This window comes from Taeniopygia guttata, chromosome 27, assembly GCF_048771995.1.
Source record: "Taeniopygia guttata chromosome 27, bTaeGut7.mat, whole genome shotgun sequence".
NCBI classification, from domain to species: Eukaryota; Metazoa; Chordata; class Aves; order Passeriformes; family Estrildidae; genus Taeniopygia; species Taeniopygia guttata.
Window position 1 is genome coordinate 2,126,705 of NC_133052.1, and position 19,415 is coordinate 2,146,119.

The 19,415-nt window shown below is 53.4% G+C and overlaps 1 protein-coding gene across 2 annotated transcripts; it reads right to left on the bottom strand.

The window, feature by feature from the left end:
• Window positions 1-1,774: 1,774 nt before the first annotated feature.
• RND2 (Rho family GTPase 2) lies at window positions 1,775-19,097 on the bottom strand. 2 transcript variants are annotated; one of them, XM_030256375.4, is made up of 5 exons: window positions 18,574-18,826; window positions 18,397-18,484; window positions 7,623-7,732; window positions 3,945-4,079; window positions 1,775-3,190 (listed from the first exon to the last, which is right to left on the bottom strand). In XM_030256375.4, exons 1-5 carry the CDS (start codon window positions 18,673-18,675, stop codon window positions 2,942-2,944), a joined length of 684 nt encoding a protein of 227 aa, XP_030112235.1. In that variant the 5' UTR covers window positions 18,676-18,826; the 3' UTR covers window positions 1,775-2,941. The 2 variants fall into 2 exon arrangements, with proteins under 2 accessions (XP_030112235.1, XP_072775096.1); XM_072918995.1 differs by lacking the exons at window positions 1,775-3,190; window positions 3,945-4,079 and adding an exon at window positions 4,398-4,687 and having other exon boundaries at window positions 18,574-19,097.
• Window positions 19,098-19,415: the final 318 nt, after the last annotated feature.

Consider the following 19,415-nt stretch of genomic DNA (forward strand, 5'->3'; position numbering starts at 1 on the left):
GCTACTGTGGGAGTCCAAACACTCTTTATTAGACAAGAAAGCTGGTGGAGAAGCAAGTGCCAGAATATTAAGCTGCGTGCTGAATTGTGGCTGCTTGGAGTCCTCTGAGGAGGGGCAGAGAAGGGGACAGGGGCACTGTCCCAGTTGCCCAGAATTCAGTCCCACTCTGAAGGCACAAGCCCAAGGCTTCCCACAGTCCATGTCTGGGTTGTATAGAAGAGTGACAGATGAATGCTTTGGGTTCAGCTCAGCTGTGGCAGCATTTGCATTTTGGCTTTCATTACCTTCTCATGAGCTGCACATTTCTGTGTCCAAACCTACTCTGGACATATCTGCATCTGAGTCTGGTCCTGCTCACTCTGGCAAAATGCACTTTTTATGGCTGATACAATATTTTTTCATCTTTTTTTTTGGCTGTTCTTGAAGTAGCTGGGCACAAATTACTTTCACTCCAATACCATTATTTTCATACCACAGGTCTCCATCTAGTTAGAGCTGTGCTGAGGGGGTGCAAGGTGAGTAGAAATGACACTTCCCTCCAGCACAGAAAATAAATTAACGAAATCAGAACAAGATTTCAAGATCCCATCCTTTTTGTGTAACCCCAAACAGCAGCTGCTTTTCTGGCACTGGGTGTGCATGGGAGAGCTCACGTGGCCGTGGAAAGCAGAGGGAAGACCATGGAGAATGCAGCTGCCTCCTCATTGAGGCAATTTAGAGTTCCATGTCCTACTCCCCTTACTGGGGAGCATCTTGTGGCACTGGAGATTCCCCTGACTGTAACCAGCCTTGCTCATGAGTGCCTCACTGAGCTGCAGGGCTCCATGAACTGTGCTCTGTCCTCTTTCCCCCACAGCCCCTCGGGATGGATCCTGGAACTAAGATTTGCTTACAGGGCGAGCTAACAAGTTAAGGTAGAGCCAGCACGAGTTTAAACTGATCAGTGACCCAGAAACTGCTTTTGTAGGGACTGCCACATTAAATTCAACCTGCTTTTGTAGAGACTGCCACATTAAATTCAAAAGCCTGAAAGCTGCTAGAGCACAGTAAAAGGGAATGCACTTGCTGTGTGGAAAGAAGGAAGCCACAGTGGCTGTGTGACATGGGGATGGTGAGAATGCAAACAGGTTCTGAGGAGTGGGCAGTGACTCTCGTGAGCCACTGACTGCTACGATCCAAGCAGGGATCTGGTTTTGTTCAACAATGTTTGCAAGGGCTCTGGGGAACCTAGAGCGTGCAGGAAAAGCATCAAGATGCTGAGGGTTGCTCTCAACACACTGCCTCGCTCAGTTCCTCCTCCTCTCAGACTGCAGCTGGGAATTTTCGCACTCTTGCAACCTGCACACAGCACAAGTGTCCAGTCACTGATGGAGCTTTTCTTGTCCTGATAAATCAGCAGTTCCCATTCCCCAAAACTCCTCCACTGTGCAGCTGCAGCCTAAGACCTGGGTGTGAGAGCAGACACAAATACTGAGTCAAAAGCTATCGCTGTAGTGAGGACAGAGCTCCTGGCAGCTCAGGCTGCTGAATCAGGCACAACTTGCAAATGCTGCACAACATTTCAGGAGTCGGGACAGAGGGAGAGCCTATTCAAGGCAGGTGTTTCAGCTCCAAAATGAATACATGCAGATAAGTCCTCTGGGTTTTTCACTGAAGGGGGTGCACAAGTGTATTCAAGAGCTAGAGAGACATTAGGATACAAAGGTAAGTTGGGCAGTAAGAGGTTTTGAGAGGATGTGTGGTTTGACTTAAAAACAAACAGCCAAGCACCACAGATTTTCCAATCATGTTTATTTTTCCTGTAGCCCACAGACACAGTTGGATCTGGCAACAGAGCAGATTCTATTTTTCCATAAAGTGTCCATGTGACATTAAGCCCAGGCTAATACTGTCATCAAAGGCATTCAGAGGGGGCAGCAGAAGCAATGGGAGGTGCTGGGAAGAGGCCAGACAGCAAGGCACAGGGCAGGGAGCACCTCCTCTCCTACTGCCACAGCAGAGACAGGGTGCAGATATGCAGAAAGGCATTTTTCTCATCGATACCAGACAAACACAGCACCATGCAACACAATCTGCAGCTGGGAGTGGGTGAGGAGCAGGATATGGATTGTTATTGCAGTTATTGTTGGGAGCCATGTGTGCAGGACAGGGAGTGCCCAGGTGTCAGCAAAGCTCCCCAGGGGCATTTGCTTGCTGAAGGGAACCACGATTCTCAGGGTGCATCTAGTGGGACACACCTCTCCCTTAGAGCCAGATCCACTTGGTTGCATTTCAAATGCAGTTTGAGTATCTGAAATGCTGTGGGAAGAGACATCTGTCTGTTTCCTTTGCAGGAGGTGGACTGCTGTGGTGTCTCATCAGGGTGAGGTTCCTTCCCAGCATGCCTGCCCTCCCAGCTCTGGCCCAGACCTGCACCTTCCATGGCACCTGCTGTCCAACCTGGCTGAGCAGCATCACCTCAAACATCATTTCCCTTCTCAAGGAAGATTAGAAGAATACTTTCTCCTGATTGCACTCTGCTGCTCACAGTGGCCCTGCTCCCTCCAGCCCAGGTCCCACGCAGCCCCCACCCCACACTGTGTGAGCTGTACAGCTGCACACGGGCAGGGCCTGGGCTGTGGCACAGGAGGGTGGCACACACGCTGGCATCGCTCCCTTTTACTTTGCTTCACCCACTCACAGACCTTCCAGCACCCGAATACTCCTCTGCCAAGTGGTTCCTTCATCCCAAGCAATCTGCACAGCAGCAGCCAGCCCAGAATTCTCCACAGTGCAGGGCGACTCGTGCAGCCCTGCTTGCAGCTGGGACCTTTGCTCAGCCCCAGAGACTGAGAAAAAGGCTTTGGAAAGGCAGGCTGGCTCCTGCAGCCAGCACCACGCCCTTGTCTCAGCCAGTCACTGTACAAATGGACAACACACACACATATTTACAGCCCACTTTTCACATGATGGAGCAGCTCTTGGCTCGGTCTTTCCTGATCTCTGTGTCACTCAGTAAGTCTGTCCTGCCAGGCATCTGTGACGCCCGCTTCAGTCCCCGTTTGGAGTTGCTGCGCTTCAAGTTCTTGTGCACCCTGTTGACGGAGGCCAGCGTGGTCACATGGAACACGTCCCGCACGCTGTTCTCCGACACCTTGGAGGAGCACTCTGCGTAGGCCACTGCCCCAATCTGCCGTGCCAGCGCGCTGCCCTGCAGGCCAGAGACACACCAGGGACAGGGACAAGGTCAGGACACCTTGCTGGCCACAGAGCAGCCTCCCACACAGCCCTGCCGGAGCACAGCAGCACCACAGCAGTGCAAAGCTCTGGGACAGCCCCAGAGGTAAGGGCAGCCTCCTGAGCAGAGCACTGGGCCCTGGGTTACTGCCATTTGTCATTACACGGTGCCACCCCTGCAGCTGGGACACCTGGGCAACCCCCCTTGCCTGGACAGTCAGTCACCTGCTCTGCACAGCACAGAGCCTGGCACAGCAGCAGCTCAGAGTGCAGCTGCCCCTGCACCAGAGTCTGGGTCTGCTGCCAGCCTGGGGACACTGCTGGCTCCTCTGGAGGTCACTGGCACCATCCCCTCGGCCCTTCAGCCATGGTTTCTTCTCTCCTCCAGTTTTGTCCCTACGCAGAACCCAAGCAGGAATCACTGGGAGCAGAAAGAGCTGCACTGAAGTGGAGATGCAGAAGGAAATCACTCCCCTTTAGCCAGTCCAACTTGCCAAATCAGGCACTTCCACCTGCTTTGAGGAACGTCTTTTTTTGGCTACTAACTGGCTGGCTGCTCAGCAGAGCATCAGGAATAAGTCAGGGTCTTCCAGAGCTGGGGACAAGAGTGGTGGAAACACGAGCAGCTCCGAGCCCCTGAGCTATGATCAAAGCAGCTGCAGACCAAGGCCTGGGTGCAGTGGGTCCCAGAGCAGACCCTCCCCTCCCTGGGCACTGCCCAACCTCACCTGCTCATGTGTCACGGGGATGAGGCGCTGCTTGGAGAGCTCCCGCAGCGTGTTGAGGTCTGTCCTCATGTCCAGCTTGCAGCCCACCAGCACGATCTTCGCGTTGGGGCAGAACTCCTGCGTCTCCCCTTGCCACTGCAGGGGAAAGGAGAGCCTCTGGTGTGTGTGGCTTTTCCAAACTGTTTTCCAAACAGTTGTGACACTGTTCAAATACTGGTTAGCATATCAGGGCTCTTTAATGACTGCCAAGGTCAAGAATGGGAATGGTCAGTGCTCCCCTTGGACAACTTCATGCTCACCTGTTCCAGGTTATGCCCTGCAAACCTGCCCCATCCAAGTGTGGTCCCCTCTGCAAGGCCACAGGAGGCCAGCCCTGGCTGTGGGAAAACAACAGCCACACAGTCTGGTGCTCAGATCTGGGACCCCAAGAGTCAACACGGCCAGTGGAGAGCTCTTTGCACACTCACACACTATTTATTACTGGGAACCACCTTTTAGAGACATTATGATATTCAGAGCATAGCCATAGCCAGGGAAATTAAGAATTGAAGCAATGGCAAGAGAAGGCCAGGGCAAACATCCATGTCCTTTATATAAATGACTCCTTTCAGAGCTCCCAAAGTGAATGCCTGATGTCAGCTGTGTCTGCAGCAGTAAATAAATCCATCACCTGTGACCTCCCCTGGGGGAGACTTGCATGGCTCCATCAGCATGTCAATGCTTCAGTTACTTATCTAGTGGTGCTGAAGTAGAAAGCAGATAATAAATAGAGATTACCACAGCTGAAGTGTCCCTTGGAATTAGCAATTTCCTGCCATGATAACTCAGGGTTAAGCATATACCCTGGGCAATTAGAAGCAGAAAGGAAACCAAGCCACCAGACCCAGTGTCCACAGCCTCGTGGGGAAGGGAGTGTCAAGAACCACCCAAATGTCATTTAACCAGTATCAGACCAAAGCAACTGCAAAATATGAAAAATCTTCTTTTCTATCAGGAGATTGTCTTGGGTATCTTCAAGTATCTGCTTGCCAAGGAGGTTGGTTCCCCAGGACTCAGACACCCCCTGGGCAGCGTGCTGGAGATCATGGTGCTGCAGCCACAGAGCACCAAAGGCCTACACAACCCCCCAGTGAACGCATCCAGTTCTTTTGGAGCTGGAATTCAAGCACCCTAATTTACGTGAGGGATTTGAGCTACAAGGTCTGTTCACACCTGGCAGAGGTCACAGCCTCTGTGGTGACACAGGGCTCCCTAGTCTGTGGAGAGAGCTGTGACCCTCTTCCTGCACGACTGACACCTCTGGCAGCCCAAAACCTGTTGTGCTATCAAGACTTGTCAGAACCAAGGCAGCACTCCATGAAATCTCGCTCTGCATGAAAGGCAGAGCTGCTTGCTTGCCCTCCCTCAGATGCCTCTGCTCCTTCAACTGTACATGCTGTACAGCAGCCCAGGCATCAGAGGGGAGGCATTAATAATGATTTCCTCTGCTGGATTTTTGCCTGAGGCTTGAACAGGAAATGTTATTTTCCTTATTTGCCTGATATCACAAGCTAAAATCCATTTCAACTTCATGGTGTCTTAGAAATTTTCCTCACTGCCATGAGGCTGTGAGCCTGCACCAAAGGAAACAAGGCATCTACTCAGAGGCACTTAAGAAATCCCCTGGGATTTAGGGTTTATTTTAAGTTACCATATCAAGAAAACATTGCCTAGCAGCACTCAAAACATCTGTGAGGCTGTACAAGGAAAGGCATGCACTGAGCAGGGTGGACTCACATGAAGAGTGTACAGAGAGACAAATAATTCCCAGCCCCACCTAATTATTGAGAGGTTTATATTTCATTAAGGTGTAAGTGAGTCATTTGCATTATTATTCTGCTGACTCCCAAGATGAGCAGTGAATTCTTTGAATCCACATGAAACACCCTCCCTCCACCCAGCCTGCTTGGTACCCGGGACCTGCTCTGGAAGCCAACACTGAGCCATTGACCAATTTATCTGAAGGGTCTTTGTCCCCTCACCAGGACACTCCTGAGACAAAGATCCACTTCTCAGCCCTGCCAGCAGCTGAGTAAGAGGCACTTGCTTCAGCACAACATTTGGCAAAATGTGGAGAGGCCAAGAGGCCAGCCAGCACAATGTGGCATGTTGAGGCTGTGGCCATCCCAGCCCTGGGGCTCTCTGAGGAGAACAGCCACGGGAGCTGCTGCTCTGTGGTGCTTTTCATGCCTTGGTGTCTCCGAGTGTCACAAGTGAGATGCCAGACCCCAGGACAGGATGCAGCTGCCAGATGCTTTCCTGCACAGCAGAACCACAGCTCCCTGAATGGAAGGAAGCAGGGCACAGCCAGGACCAAGGGATGCAATCAGGGAGCCACTTACCCTCACTCCTCTGAGCAGCACTCCGAGCTGCTGGACTTCACCTCAGAGGAAAGCTTTGTGTGGGACCTTCTCACAGAATAGACCCACTGGAGACCAGCCAGGGATGCTCCAAGCAGATCCCCAGCCCTGTGAGGCTCTCTGGGACCTGCCAGCTGGAATATCAGCTGTGCTGAAAGGCACTAAGGTGCAGGTAGAAAACTCTCAGCTGTTCCCACAGAGCACGGCCGCTCAGCTGTGCCAGGGCAGGCTTGGGGCCCTGCCTGCTCTCCAGGCCAGTGGCATTGTGCCATCTCATCCTATTAATTCACTTCAAATTCAGCACCACAGCTCATCATTTCTGTTGACGAGCTATAGAGAACTGATTGCTGTCTTTTTTGCTATGCAGATGCTGAACTGAGGGGAGAGCCAAAAAACAGCACTCTGCTTGCTTGGAAACAAGCACCAGGGGCTACTTCCCAGCTGCTGCAGGCAATCCATAGGCATTGGTGGTTCTGCTGACAGAGATCCATAGTACCCTCCAAGGTCTTGATGGAAAACAGAACAAATGCCCAACATTTCTCTGTGCCCTCACATTGGTACATGTGCACACAGCCACAGAGTTTGAGCCATTGAATAAGTTACCAACTTTGAAGGCAGAACAAGCAGTCACAAAGGGTTAGATAATATAGTAGAAGTAGTTGCAAAGTAGAGGGGAAAACCTTTTAGTATTGTACAGGGGGGTTTTAGCACCTGTACAGGGGGGTTTTACTTTGTACATGGGGGTCAGAGGTTTTAAGATGGAGGAAAGTGGGCCGATCCTGTTCTTCCTCCTTCTTCTTCCTTACCTCCATGTTGGTGATGCTGGCACTTACGGATTGGTTTAGAGTAGAAAAGCACCTTGTAACATAGGTAGTAGGTATTGGGGAAAAACTATAAACATGTAACACGTAATATATCATATAAAAGACAGCAGCAGCCCTGGGCAGGGTGAGAGAAGAAGACACCAGGCAGTGAGGGTATCAGGAGTGTGTGTGTCTCTGCCTGGGCTGCTGACCAAACAGCCGCAGCCTGCAAAGGCAATCTTTTAGATAACCAGCAATAAACTGCCTTGAGACCGAACAACGAGAGGCTGCAGAGTTTTCTTTGGAAGCAAAGGATGGAGGAGAGACTTCACCACCACACAGACCCCTGAGGCAGGCCGGGGGTCCGCCATGCACAGACCAAGCAGAGCACAGGAACTCCAGGCAAGGCCACAGAGCCCTGAGGGCACAGGGCGGCCGTGGTGGGGCCGAGCACCCCTCTGGCTGCTGGGACTCACCTTCTTGAGCACGCTGTCCAGGGTCTCGGGGCGGCTGATGTCAAAGCAGATGAGCACGGCGTCCGAGTCCGGGTAGGCCAAGGGCCGCACGTTGTCGTAATAGGCCGAGCCTGCGGAGAGGAGCGGGGTCAGCGAGGGCAGCACCCTCAGCAGGCACCGGCTGTCATCCCAGTAACAACTGGGTGTCATCAACAAAACAGCCTTGCTGGGACACTTGGCTCGAACTATGTAACGTTAATGAGCTAATTGCTCCTGGGAATCACCTACCCCCCCCCCCCCCATTCTAGGACTGGGATGCAAAATAGGGAGACCAGTGGAATCGTGGGAGGGGGTTTTGGGGATGAAAACACCCCTAAATGGAAGGCTGGGCCCAGTGGAGGGGGCTGGATGGGTGCGCTGGTTGGGGAAAAGGGAACCACATCCCTGGTCTGTGTCTGACCTGTCACCAGAGCCTCCAGAGGACTGGACTGGGCTGTGGGAAGCAGGAACAAAGGAGCAGCTTTTCCTGGTGTTAGCAGGAGGGAAGGAGAGGGAGAGCTGCTGCTGGACTTGGGCAGCAGGCTCTGCACATCCCCTCACCCTGCGGCTACCTGTGTGCCAGGAGGGAAGGAGAGAGGACGGTCTGCTGGGACTTCAGGTCTGCTGGGACTTCAGATACTGCACAGCCCTTCACCTCCGGCTACTTCAGATACGGACTGCACACCTTCAGATACAGACTGCACACCCCTTCACCTCTGGCTACTTCAGATACAGGCTGCACACCCCTTCACCTCCGGCTACTTCAGATACAGGCTGCACACCCCTTCACCTCTGGCTACCCGTGTGCCACGGAGACTCCAGGGACAGACTCTGCAGCCTTCTCCCCCTTCGGCTACCGGGAAAGCCACAACAGCGGGGGCGAGCTCCGTGTCGAGCCCCCTGCCCAGCTGATCTTTTTAATAAAGAGCTGAACATTAATAAAGACATAAGCCCTGTTCATTTCACTGGAGACACTGCCACACCATGCAGACAGCTCTGTTGCAGCAGTGACCACACGCCAGAAGGTTCAGCAGGGTTGGACTGGCAGAGGATTTTAGTTCCTTTGTTTAGGCATGGAAGTCGGATATTTTGCCTTTGTTTTCTTATATTTACCCCCTGACACAGTGAAGAAGCAAGTTTTGCATTCCTCTCCCTCCCTGGTGGAGCAGCGCTGCTGGGGATGCTGCTCACGCAGGAGGCTCAGCACCGCACACGCCTGGCTCACACTCACGCCTGGATTCCATCACTTGTCATGCCACTGCTGCATCCCTCGCAGTGCAAAGGTGTGGCTGAGAAAAGACAGCAAATGCTGCTGCTGGGTTTTATCCTCCCTTGCTGTCTTTATACAGGACAGCTTGCTGACAGAGGTTGTGAGAATTTGTGGCAGGTAAAAATGAGTTGCCTTCTTTCTGGATTTGTGCTGGAAAAAGTCAGATTTTTTTGGTATATAAAAGAAGTGACAGGATTTGGTGAATGAGCTATAAATGGAAGTGGATGATTCTGCATTCCACAGGAACTGTGAGCAGGCAAAGAGCCCAGCCTGAATCCTGCATGGCTTCTGGTACACACATGAGCACACACACACCCCTTCAATGCAAATTTTGGGCAGGAAAGTCACAGTGCCATAGCGTTTTTATTTGCACTGCACTCTGTTGGTGAGTGCAGACATCTCAGCAAACAGTCATGGAGCAATCAACCTCACTGCTACTTAAAAACACTGTTTTTGTTTTATATTGCAAAGATAAATGATTTAAACTTCCTGGAGGGATGAGAAGCAGATTTTATTTATGGAAAGAGGAAACAGAGACACCAGAGTCCTTGCTGAATCTGCCTCCTCCAAAAGCAGGACTGCCCACCCTAGGCTGAGGAAGCCAGACCTGCTTCCTGCTGCAGCTCCTTGGGATGTCTGGACCTGGCACTTTCCCACCCCAGGAGAAGGGTGCAGCCCAGGTGTCAGGTGGCTCCTTGATGAAGTTCAGCACCTGATGAATTATGGATGATGGTGGCTTGTGTTTCAGGAAGGATGGAAATGAGCCTGGGCTGGGCACCAGAGGAGAACGGGCTGATTCTCTGCAGGAGCTCCAACCCCAGGTCCTGTGTGCACAGGGGCTCCCAGCTGAGGTGCAGAGTGGGGCACAGTCCCCCAGCACAGCAGGAGCTCTGCAAACACCTGGGGAGCAGAGCCTGATACTCCTGCCTCTGCCCAGAACCCACATGGGGCAGGCTGAGGGCTTTGTGGAGCCTTCCCAAACCCTGCCCAGTGCCAGAGACTGGCCATCCAGCTCAAACCATGGTACCAACAACAGCAGAGCCCCAGGGCTAGGACCAGCCCAGCCCCTGCCACTCCCAGGCAGCCAGGGGAAGGTGCCCTGGATTTGATGTGCAATTGGATTCCCAGCAAAATTGGCTACAGGGGTCTCCAGCTCTTACAGCCAGCCCAGGAGAGCAAAGGCACCTGCACCCCCTGCTCCTCTTGGGGAGAGATGGGGCTCTGTCCCTGCAAAGTCACTGGGAAGGGAAAGGGTTGGGATCAGCACAGAAGAAACAGACCCTGACTTCTGCAGAGCCCAGCCCTCTTCCTAGAGGGAAAGTCATGTTCCCTAATGGAAAGGAGCCAGTCCCTGTGGCATCTTGGGCAGCTCTGGGGACAGGGATTCCAGACAGGCAGGCAGGGTGAGCCAGGGTGAGCCAGTGTCCAGAGCACAGAGGTTTCTGACCTCACCTCAGGCTCACACCTGGCAGAGTCACACCTGGGCAGAGTCACAGCCAGATGAGCCAGCCCAGCTCAGCCCGGGGCTGCTTTCACAGGCAGCACCAAGCACAGCAGTGCTGAGCTCCCCTTTGAAAAGGCTTTTCAGTCTCACGTTTGCCATGGGCTGACAGCACAGCACAGCACAGGAGATCCAGGGCTGATCCGCATGCCTGAATTAGCCCGGTCCTTTATCTGAGCCCTGCCCTCTCCCCCATGCACACGGGGCTGTCTGCCTCCAGACAGGGGCCCTGGTGCTGGAGGAAACGTTCCCACGCACATCCTCTCCCTGCAGCTTCTCAGTTTTACATAAACACTTCAGATAAATCTACCCCCTCCCAGCCAAGGAATGCTCCTTTTGTAGGGGCAGCTTTGGCTCATTCAGCACAGCCACTGCCACAGCAAACTGTATCATAGCAACCTGCTGCTCCTCAGCAGCCAGCCACCCCTCAGCACAGAGCCCACAGTGCTGCTGCAGCCCCACCACCCCACAGGACCCCCATGGCTCACCCCAGTGCCAGGAATCCTGCCAGGAATCCTGCCAGGAATCCTGCTCTCATCACCTGGGACCACAGCGGGAGAGATTCCTGCGCTGGCAGGAGGAGCTGAGGGAAGCACGAGGTAAAGAACCTTATCTTTTTAAATGTGATCAAAATTTGCTTCACATTCATTAACTTCCTGCTCCAGCTCCAAAGGGCAGGAGTCAGCCCTGGCACCTCGGCTGGCATTCAGCTCCCAGCCAGGGGCAGCAGCTTCTGCCCACCCCAGGAGACTGAGAGAAACCCCTGGGGACCCAGAGCCAGCGCTGCTCTGTGGGGCAGGAGAGTGCCTTGCTCCCAGCCAGGGTAATCCCCAGTTTGCTCTGGAGACATCTCTACTGAATCAGGGAATTGTTTGGGTGACTAGTCTTCTAGGTTTTGCATCTATTACTTTTTCATTGCATATGACAATTAAAAAAAAAAAACTAAACAAAACACCCCCCCAAAACCTCACCTAAGCAACCCAAAAAAGCCAGAGCCTTCAACTGAAGCTCTTCAGTTTCATGGATTATGAGCACCTGACACCTTACAGATACTCCAGCAAGACACTCCAGAGACCCAGTCTGGCAATTCCAAACACAGAGAGGAGCCCAAGGCTGGTGTGTCTGCAGATTCAGCCTTCCTGTACTGCATGAGTCATTCTCCCACTTGGCATCCAGGTCTGCAAGAAACAGGACCTAAGTGCATCTGTTCATGATTAAAGAGAGAACTGGAGCAAGCCTACAACCAGCTTAAAAATCAAATTCACATTGTTATCTACAATTCAGGGGTGGATACAAGCATGAGTAGCTCCTCTCTCCCCTTGGCTGGTAGATCCTGGAGTGCCTGGCAGTGCAGCTCAGTGCCACTCTTGGGCAGGGGACGGAAATATTCTGTTTCATCTATACCAATAGGGTGCTAATCTTAATTTGTTCCTCATTAGCTGTTCTAGAGATGATGAGCCTCCTCACACAGACACCCTCCATCCAACAATAGGGCTTTACACCCCAGGAAAGCCAGACTGCTTGCAGAGCCATGATCTGCTCTGCAAGGGTCTCCCACAGCCCAGCTCTGGCATAAAACAGAGATGAGCACTGCCAAACCTTCCATTTCTCAGCAGCACACTTGTCTTGGGGGGCTCACTGTAAACTCTCCCCAAAGGGGCAGCAATGCTGCTTTCTGCAGGGACTGCCAAGAGCAGCCTTCATGGAACCAAACACAAACTCATCCCAGCTTTCTGCAGGGCTACACTGACAAAACAAAGAGTTTTGGGGTCACCACCCCACACAGAGGTGCCAGATGAGCACCAGCCCCTAGAGATGACAGAGGGTGTCCACTCTGCCAGATAGATCCCACCCAGGGTTCAGCCAAGCTCTGGGTAAGAGGACAAAGCTGCCAAAGCAGGACCAAGACAACAGCCCCAGGACTCCCACAACCTCCTGTCCTGGCTGAACTTTGTCTTGCTTGTGTAACATCACTGCAAACCCCTGAAGTATAGGGAAAGGAGGAAACTGCTCTGTGACATACAATGAACACTCTTCTGGGAGGTGCACAACTGAAAAAAACAGCTCATCAGTTTGGATAATTAACCTCTGCTCCTAATTCTTACAAAGCATGTACAAAAATGAGTGAATTACTAAAGAGCCCAACTGGCACACCTTCAGGATGAAGGGAATGGTATTTGCATAGGCTGAGGTGGCACTTCTGGGCCCTTCTCCAGATCTCATTACTTGAAGCCTGCCCCTCAGGAGGAGGCTGTTCTGCTGGATTTACCAGTGGAGGACACTCCTGTGTCCTGCCTCACATATGCAGCTACCTGTGGTCCAGAGAAGCTTGCTCAGATGCAAACCTCCCTCCAGCAACTGTGAGGAGCCCCTGGAAGCTCCTGCTGGCTCCTGGGGGAGCACCACGGGGTGTCTGGCACGGCAGGACTGGGTCTGCAGATGCAGCTGAGGAGCTCTCCCAGCCTTTTCATGCCTGCAGCAGCTGACCAGGGAGACAAATGGGGTCACAAGCCCCTTCCTGGCACTCTTGCCATGTCACAAGGACAGCTGGCATCACCACAACCTGCCTGTCATCCTTTCTGCAGGGTACAACAGGGACCTAGAGCAGCAACAGCTTCCTGCAGCACAGCCAGCACGCACTCTGCCCTCAGGGAGCAGGGCTGAGGGCTGAATGAACACAATTCTCTTGGTGCAGTGCTGCACATTTCAGGTTCACTGTTCACAGGCATCAGATCCCTCCCCAAGCATTTGGTTGCCAGATAAGGTTTCTTCCCACAGGGAAGGCTGGGCCTGTACACTTCGAAAGTTTAATGGAGTGGAGATTTTATCTTCAGAATCTGGGGCAAAAGGAGCAGGGAGAGCAGAGCATAGGAGAGAGCAGACCACCTCTGGGCTGTGGGAAAGGGGTCTGCACCTGAGCTGGGAACAAACCCACCCCACAGAACATCCTTTCTTGGCCACAAGGTCACAGCAGCCAGCAGGGTCAGCTAATTGTCCCTAAAGGCAATGTTCCTCAGCATCCCCATAACTCCCAGGACATCTCATGGCCCCACAGAGGCTTCAGCCTCTCAGATCTGTAGTGGACAAAGGATGGATGATGCCACAGGGATCATCAGAGCAGAACCAGCCTCCATCCCTGAGCCACACAGCACTGCAGCATGCCCTGCACACTGTGCACAGCCCAGAGATGATCCTCCTGGGCACTGCCCTGCCCTGTCTTGTCCAGTCATGTCTCCTCGAGGTCCATCCTCCACCCACTTCAGTATCAGCATTTCTGCTGCAACCCTTTCAAGTTCTGTCTGACTGGTTACTGACCTGCGTGAGAATGTGACCCAGCTGCACGTATTTTTAGGATTAACTACATATTTGTGCTGAGGCACAACACAAGCATGCTGGTTTTAGGCTCTCTGAACAGGAAGCATGGGAGGAGCTCTTTTGGTATGGAAAGGGCAGCTCCACATTTTCTCTGTGCCTCGGAGCACAAGTAGCATTGAAGCCTTTCTGAGACAGAGCTTGTTCTGACACTTTGGGAGAGGCAGCCATGGCAATCCTGGAGCTGCACGCTGGGAATCCAGGCACAGACAGCCACAGCATCCATGGAGATGCCATTGCTAAACTCAGCTCCTTTCAGCTCTCTAATCTCATCAACATTCCTCAGTAGTTCCCTTAAAAGAAGGATCTGTTATCACAGCCTGTGGGTTCCCACACAGGCCATTCCAAGGCAGACTGTTTGCTGAGCACAGGCAAAGAGGGAGGCGGAGGGGGTTTGCAATTCACAGCGTTATTCTTGTCTTGAAAGCACATCTGCTGAAGAGACAGCGGCTGTGGAGGGCTGGTAGCCACACAGCTCCTCTGCTCCCAGCTGAGCAGGGCACTGCTGAACCCCAGCACTGACCTTTGCAACACTGCAGGCTGCAGCAGGCACTGCGACCCTCACCACGCTGCATCCTGCTGGGCCACAAAGGACAGTCCCCTCCAGCAGCTTTCCAAGGCAACAATGGCCTTGTGCAAGGGCCAGTGCCAGCCTGGGTCTCCCACTGAGCACTGGCAAAGATGTCCCTACCAGAAGCAGGCAGCTCTACTCTGCAGCTGAATCTGCATCAGCAAAAATGCATCAAGCAGCTCCAAGGCCTCAGGTCACGCCCTGCTCTGCCTGCCTGCACTTTGAGGCCACAGGCACACCAGGAGAGCCTCCCAGGATAGAGAGGGTGAGCCAAAAGCAAAGCACTCAGTCCAGGCTGCAAGGTACAGTGTAGGCTCTTCACCATTATTATTGAATAAATATTGAAAACAGAACAAAAGTCCCCCTAGATTCAGGGTAAAGCCTGGGCAGCAGCATGGCTTGAGCTCCTCTCCCCTTGCTTGCTCTCAGTGCCAGGGAAACACTGCAGAACAGGCAGGGCACTGGGCCAGTCCAGCGTGGGCACTGGCAATGCCAGCAGTGGTGGGACACGCTCCAAGCACAGGGATACACAGGGCAGCAGGGCAGTCCTGGGCAGCAGGGCAGTCCTGGGCACCCTGCTCACTGGAGGCTCTCTGCCAGACACCTGCTGAGCACCTCAGTGGTTCCACCTCCAGACCTCCCGGAGCTGGGCAGACCCGGGGACACTCCCTGATCCCACGGGGAAAGAAGTATTGCATCGCTGAGGAGAAGCTCCCTGCCCCTGCATGCCTGGGGGAACAATGCTCCCTCCCAGACCTGACGCACTCACACGGAACTCGAAACTCGCCCACTCCTTGGGAGCATCGCTAATGATCCCCAGCCATCCTCCACCTGCACTGGGTCCGGGCACAGGTACTACGGCTCTGGGAGGCTCCCAGCCCTGTGGGAACAGCACTCCCAAGCCACCAGAATTCCCACTGAACAGGAGTTTCCCCCACCACAAAATACCAGCCCTGTGCAGAGGAGTTGTTTCTGCGCTGAGAGTGTTCAGCCAAAAGAATTTGCCAGAACAGGAACAGGGACAAGAGCAGCAAAGTACCGTGTCACTCCCTGGAGCTGCAGCTATGCCTACCCCATCCAGGCTCTGCACCCCTTCCCTCACAGACAAAGATGTCAAACTGCTTTTCAGTGGAGGCTCCAGCAAACAGCACGTAGCACTGGGGGACAGGAGGCAAGGGACACTCCTGACGTGCTGTGAAATGGAACCTGAAGCAATTTCACTCCCATGATCTGTCCCGAGCTGGCACACAAATGGAAACAAACACAAAATGCACCCAGCACGTGTTGGACAAACAGATTTTCTCCCTGGTACATCCCTGGATCTAAGGCACATTTGCGTCAGTGCAGAGTCCCAACATCTGTCCTGCCAGAGCACCACAGGCTTCACCCTGCAAAGGATTCTCAATGCTGGAAACTCTCCAGAGTGACCCTCCAGCCCCAGAAAACCTTGTCAATGGACAAAGAGTTCAAAGACATTTAAAGAAAATCAGAGGTTACAATACAAATTGGGAACCATTCAGTTCTCCATCACTTCCATGCACTCGATGTCAATATTCCTCTAATGAGAGCTCCTGCCTGCCAGCTGCCAGTGTCACAGCCTGTGTTTGCCACTTAGCAGGAGGGGTCAATTCAGCTCCAAAAGCTGCATTTTCCAACACACTGCTGCCACCAGGATGACAGGACACGGGGAGCAGGCAACACCCTGAGCTGTACAGGGCTGACCAGTGGGATGGCTGAGTGGCCAGGCAGACTGCAGCCACACTCAGGCATCATAAAGGAGTTTTCCAGGCCAGCCTGCACTTTCCCCATCACCCACTGCTGAGCGATGCTCAGCTTGCTCTGTGCAGCTTCCAGAGTCTCCAGCTGCTTCCTCAACTAAGTATGGGGCAAGGGAAATTAATAAAAAAGTAAAAAACAATATCCACCTCTTCTCTCCAAGTCTCTGCTGATTTCTCGGGGAATTTCAGTTCAAATCACTTATCTAAGAGATGGAGAGCATTTAAAATAGAAAGTGTTCCCCTCCTCATGTCAGGATTGCCCTTTCTCAGTCTTGCTAGGATGGAATTTATCATGAACAATAAACCCCTCCATGAAAATCAGCTTAAAAGAAAGAGTAGGTAGCCCAGAGAGAAGGGGAAGTGCCCACCACTACCTGTCATTCATGGGGGGTGGGCAATGAGCTACTCCTGATCCCTTCAGCTCAGCTGGTTCAACTCACTATGATGCAAAACTTCTTTTGCCAAAGCTGCCATTCTTAAGGGCCTCTGAAGGCTAGTGGAAACTTAATAGAGGTTTGCAGTCTACAGCTAAAAATTTCAGTTTCATTACCAGGGAAAACTGCTGTGAAGTGCTTTGCAGGATTGTTTATTAAGAACTAGCTCCTGTGTATTTCAAATCAAAGGGAATTTAACTGGAAAACCACCTGATGAACTCTATCTACAGCAAAGCTGTTAAAAAGGTTTGACATTTTTCACAGGAGAAAAGAGAAAAAAATCAAAGTCCATTATTTTTTGGCTGCAGAGACAAATATTGGAAAAACATCTTTTGTCGCAAGGGAAAAAATGAACATGTGACAGCATCAGATGCAGGTGCCAGATACATTCTTAAAGGACTTTTTATCATGTCCTTCTCTTTAAACATTTGTAAGACCAAAGCAGATCATTCTGGAGGATTCCTAAAAAGCAAGCAATGCTTCAAAGATGCTTCTACACCCCGCAAAGGTGAAGTTTTTTATATCAAACACAGATACTCAAGAGCAAAGCCATTCAGTGCCTCGCAAAGATAACCCACCACATCCCCAAGCCCAAGTTTTGAACTCCCCCAGCCGTGGGGTGAACAAGATGTGGGTGAACACTCATGAGCACCCCAGTGACACCTGAGGTCAGCCACCCCTGAGTCCTGGCACGCCCTGAGCAGCTTCAAGGAGCCCTTTGCAGCCCGGGACCAGCCAGGATGGTTTCACTGTGGCCACATCTGAGAATCTCCAAACACGCACCAGCCCAGCAGCAACCACCCTGCAAGGGCTTCCATGTAACCACCACTGTGTGCTTCAAGCACAGCTCCTGCTCACACACCGAGAGCCAACGCTTCATCCCCAGCCCCTGCCCCAGGAGCCAGTGTCCTCACAGCTCACATCACAGCTCACAGCTTGCCAGCAAAGCTGAATCTAATTCCCTTTTCCAGGGAATAAAAATCAGCAAAGCAAGGTCTCCTGGGTCAGGAAGCTCCAGAAGAGGACTCAAACATATTTTACATGTTTGGGCTAGTCCAAGACTCATTAAAGCACTACTCTAGGTAGAGCTATGCTAATCCTATAGCTGTCATTTAATGAATGCAAATTTACAGCAAGGAATCTGAATTAACAAGAGGAAAAGAAAGTCCTAGGTCATGTTTTCATTACTACTGCTCTTGGACACTGAGAGGACTTAATTTGTCATCAGGATTCCAGAAATTATGAGAATGTGGGGAAAGAGCCTCAGCAAGTACACAATGTATATTCATCAGCAGAGCACAGCATTCAGCTGCACTGCCTGTACAAAAGCATCCAAAGGTAAATTACAAAGTGCATGTGAACTTTGTGGGATGCTAATATTTCTATTAGCTCTGCATCACGCACTTCTCTTGCAACTCAGGCACAAAGTCTGGGACAGATCTTGCTGGGCTGGGACAGCTGTTCTGGGCGCTTTGAGCAGAACCACAAGGGAGGACACAAAGCACCAAAACCAAACCAAGCCAAAAAGACGCCAGCGAACCCCAGAGGCTCTGTGGCAGCGCCGGGGCATCCCTCCCGAGGCGAGGGCTCCCTCCTCCAGCAGCACTCTCCCTCCTCCCCGCTCCCCCCCGGCCCCACCGCAGCCGCTCCCGGTTCTCTCGCCGTTCGCTGTCTCCGGTGCAGCACCGAGAGCTGCGGGACACGGGAGAGCCCGGCGCTGCCCGGGAGGCTCCCAGGGCTCGGACCCGCTGCCCCAGGCACCGGGAACGGGGCTCCCATCGGTCGGAGGGACGAGGCCGGCCCCGCCACCCCCGCCACCCCCCGGCCCACCTGAGGTGTCCCACATGTTGAGCTCCGTGCGCTGCTTGTCGATCTCGAAGCTGGCCGTGTAGTTCTCGAAGACGGTGGGCACGTAGCTCTGGGGACGGAGGGGAGAGCAGAGGTGAGCTGAGGTGAGCTGGGGTGCTGCAGAGCCCGGCCCGCCCTCCCTCCCGCAGCCTCCCGCACCTCGGGGTAGCAGTCCTTGGCGAAGACGTGCAGCAGCGCCGTCTTGCCGCACTGCGTGTCCCCCACCACCACGATCTTGCAGCGCTCCAGGTGCCCCTCCATGGTGCGGGGCCGCCGCGCCCGCGCCGCCGCTTTACCGGGCCGGCCCCGGCCTGGCCGCGCCCCCGGCCCCGACGGCACCAACCAGGCGCGGAGCGGCCCCGGCGCTGGGCAGGGCACCGGCGCTGGGCAGGGCCCCGCCGCCACGGCCGCGGCCCCGGAGCCGCCCCCGCCGGCCCTCGGGCCGTCCCCTCGCCGCTGCCGCCGCTCGGCGGGCGGAGGATGCGGGTCCCCGCCCGGGATGCGCCCGCACCCCCGGGGCTCCCCCCGCGCTGCTTCCCCCGGACGGTAGATGCCCGGGGAACGGGAGCTGTTCGTTGGGAATTCGGTAGGAACGGGGACAGCCGGCGTGCTGGCCCGCCCGCGCTCCAAAACCCCGCATCCCCGATGGCCGCGGCCAAGGGACATCGGCGGGGCAGGGAACCGGTCTCTGCAGCAGCTGCGTGACCCCAGGCTGGCCTACCAGCCCTCTGCAGAGAGGGCAGCGATTTCTGCTTCCATCCCTCCTTGAGCACAGACAGCACAGCTATAAATTACAGGCAGTGATTTTAATTAGCAGGCTTCTTTGCTGCTAGTATTTTGTTGGCCACACTGCAGGAAGATTCACCTAAATGGCAAACTGGCTGTCACAAAAAGCAGTAAAAATAGACACAAGGAAGACAAAGAAGGCCTGGAGAAAAGGAAATGAAAATGTTTTGGCAGCGAAACAACATTATTAATGGACTGAGGGGGCAGATTGTTTT

Excerpts from the sequence above, each read along its gene's own strand:
- RND2 (XM_072918995.1), bottom strand. The coding sequence starts at position 19,080 with ATGTCCCTTGGCCGCGGCCATCGGGGATGCGGGGTTTTGGAGCGCGGG. Across the intron at positions 18,485-18,573 it reads CCAAGGACTGCTACCCCGAG|AGCTACGTGCCCACCGTCTT; the intron begins GTGCGGGAGGCT and ends CTCCGTCCCCAG. Across the intron at positions 7,733-18,396 it reads CAACATGTGGGACACCTCAG|GCTCGGCCTATTACGACAAC; the intron begins GTGGGCCGGGGG and ends TCCTCTCCGCAG.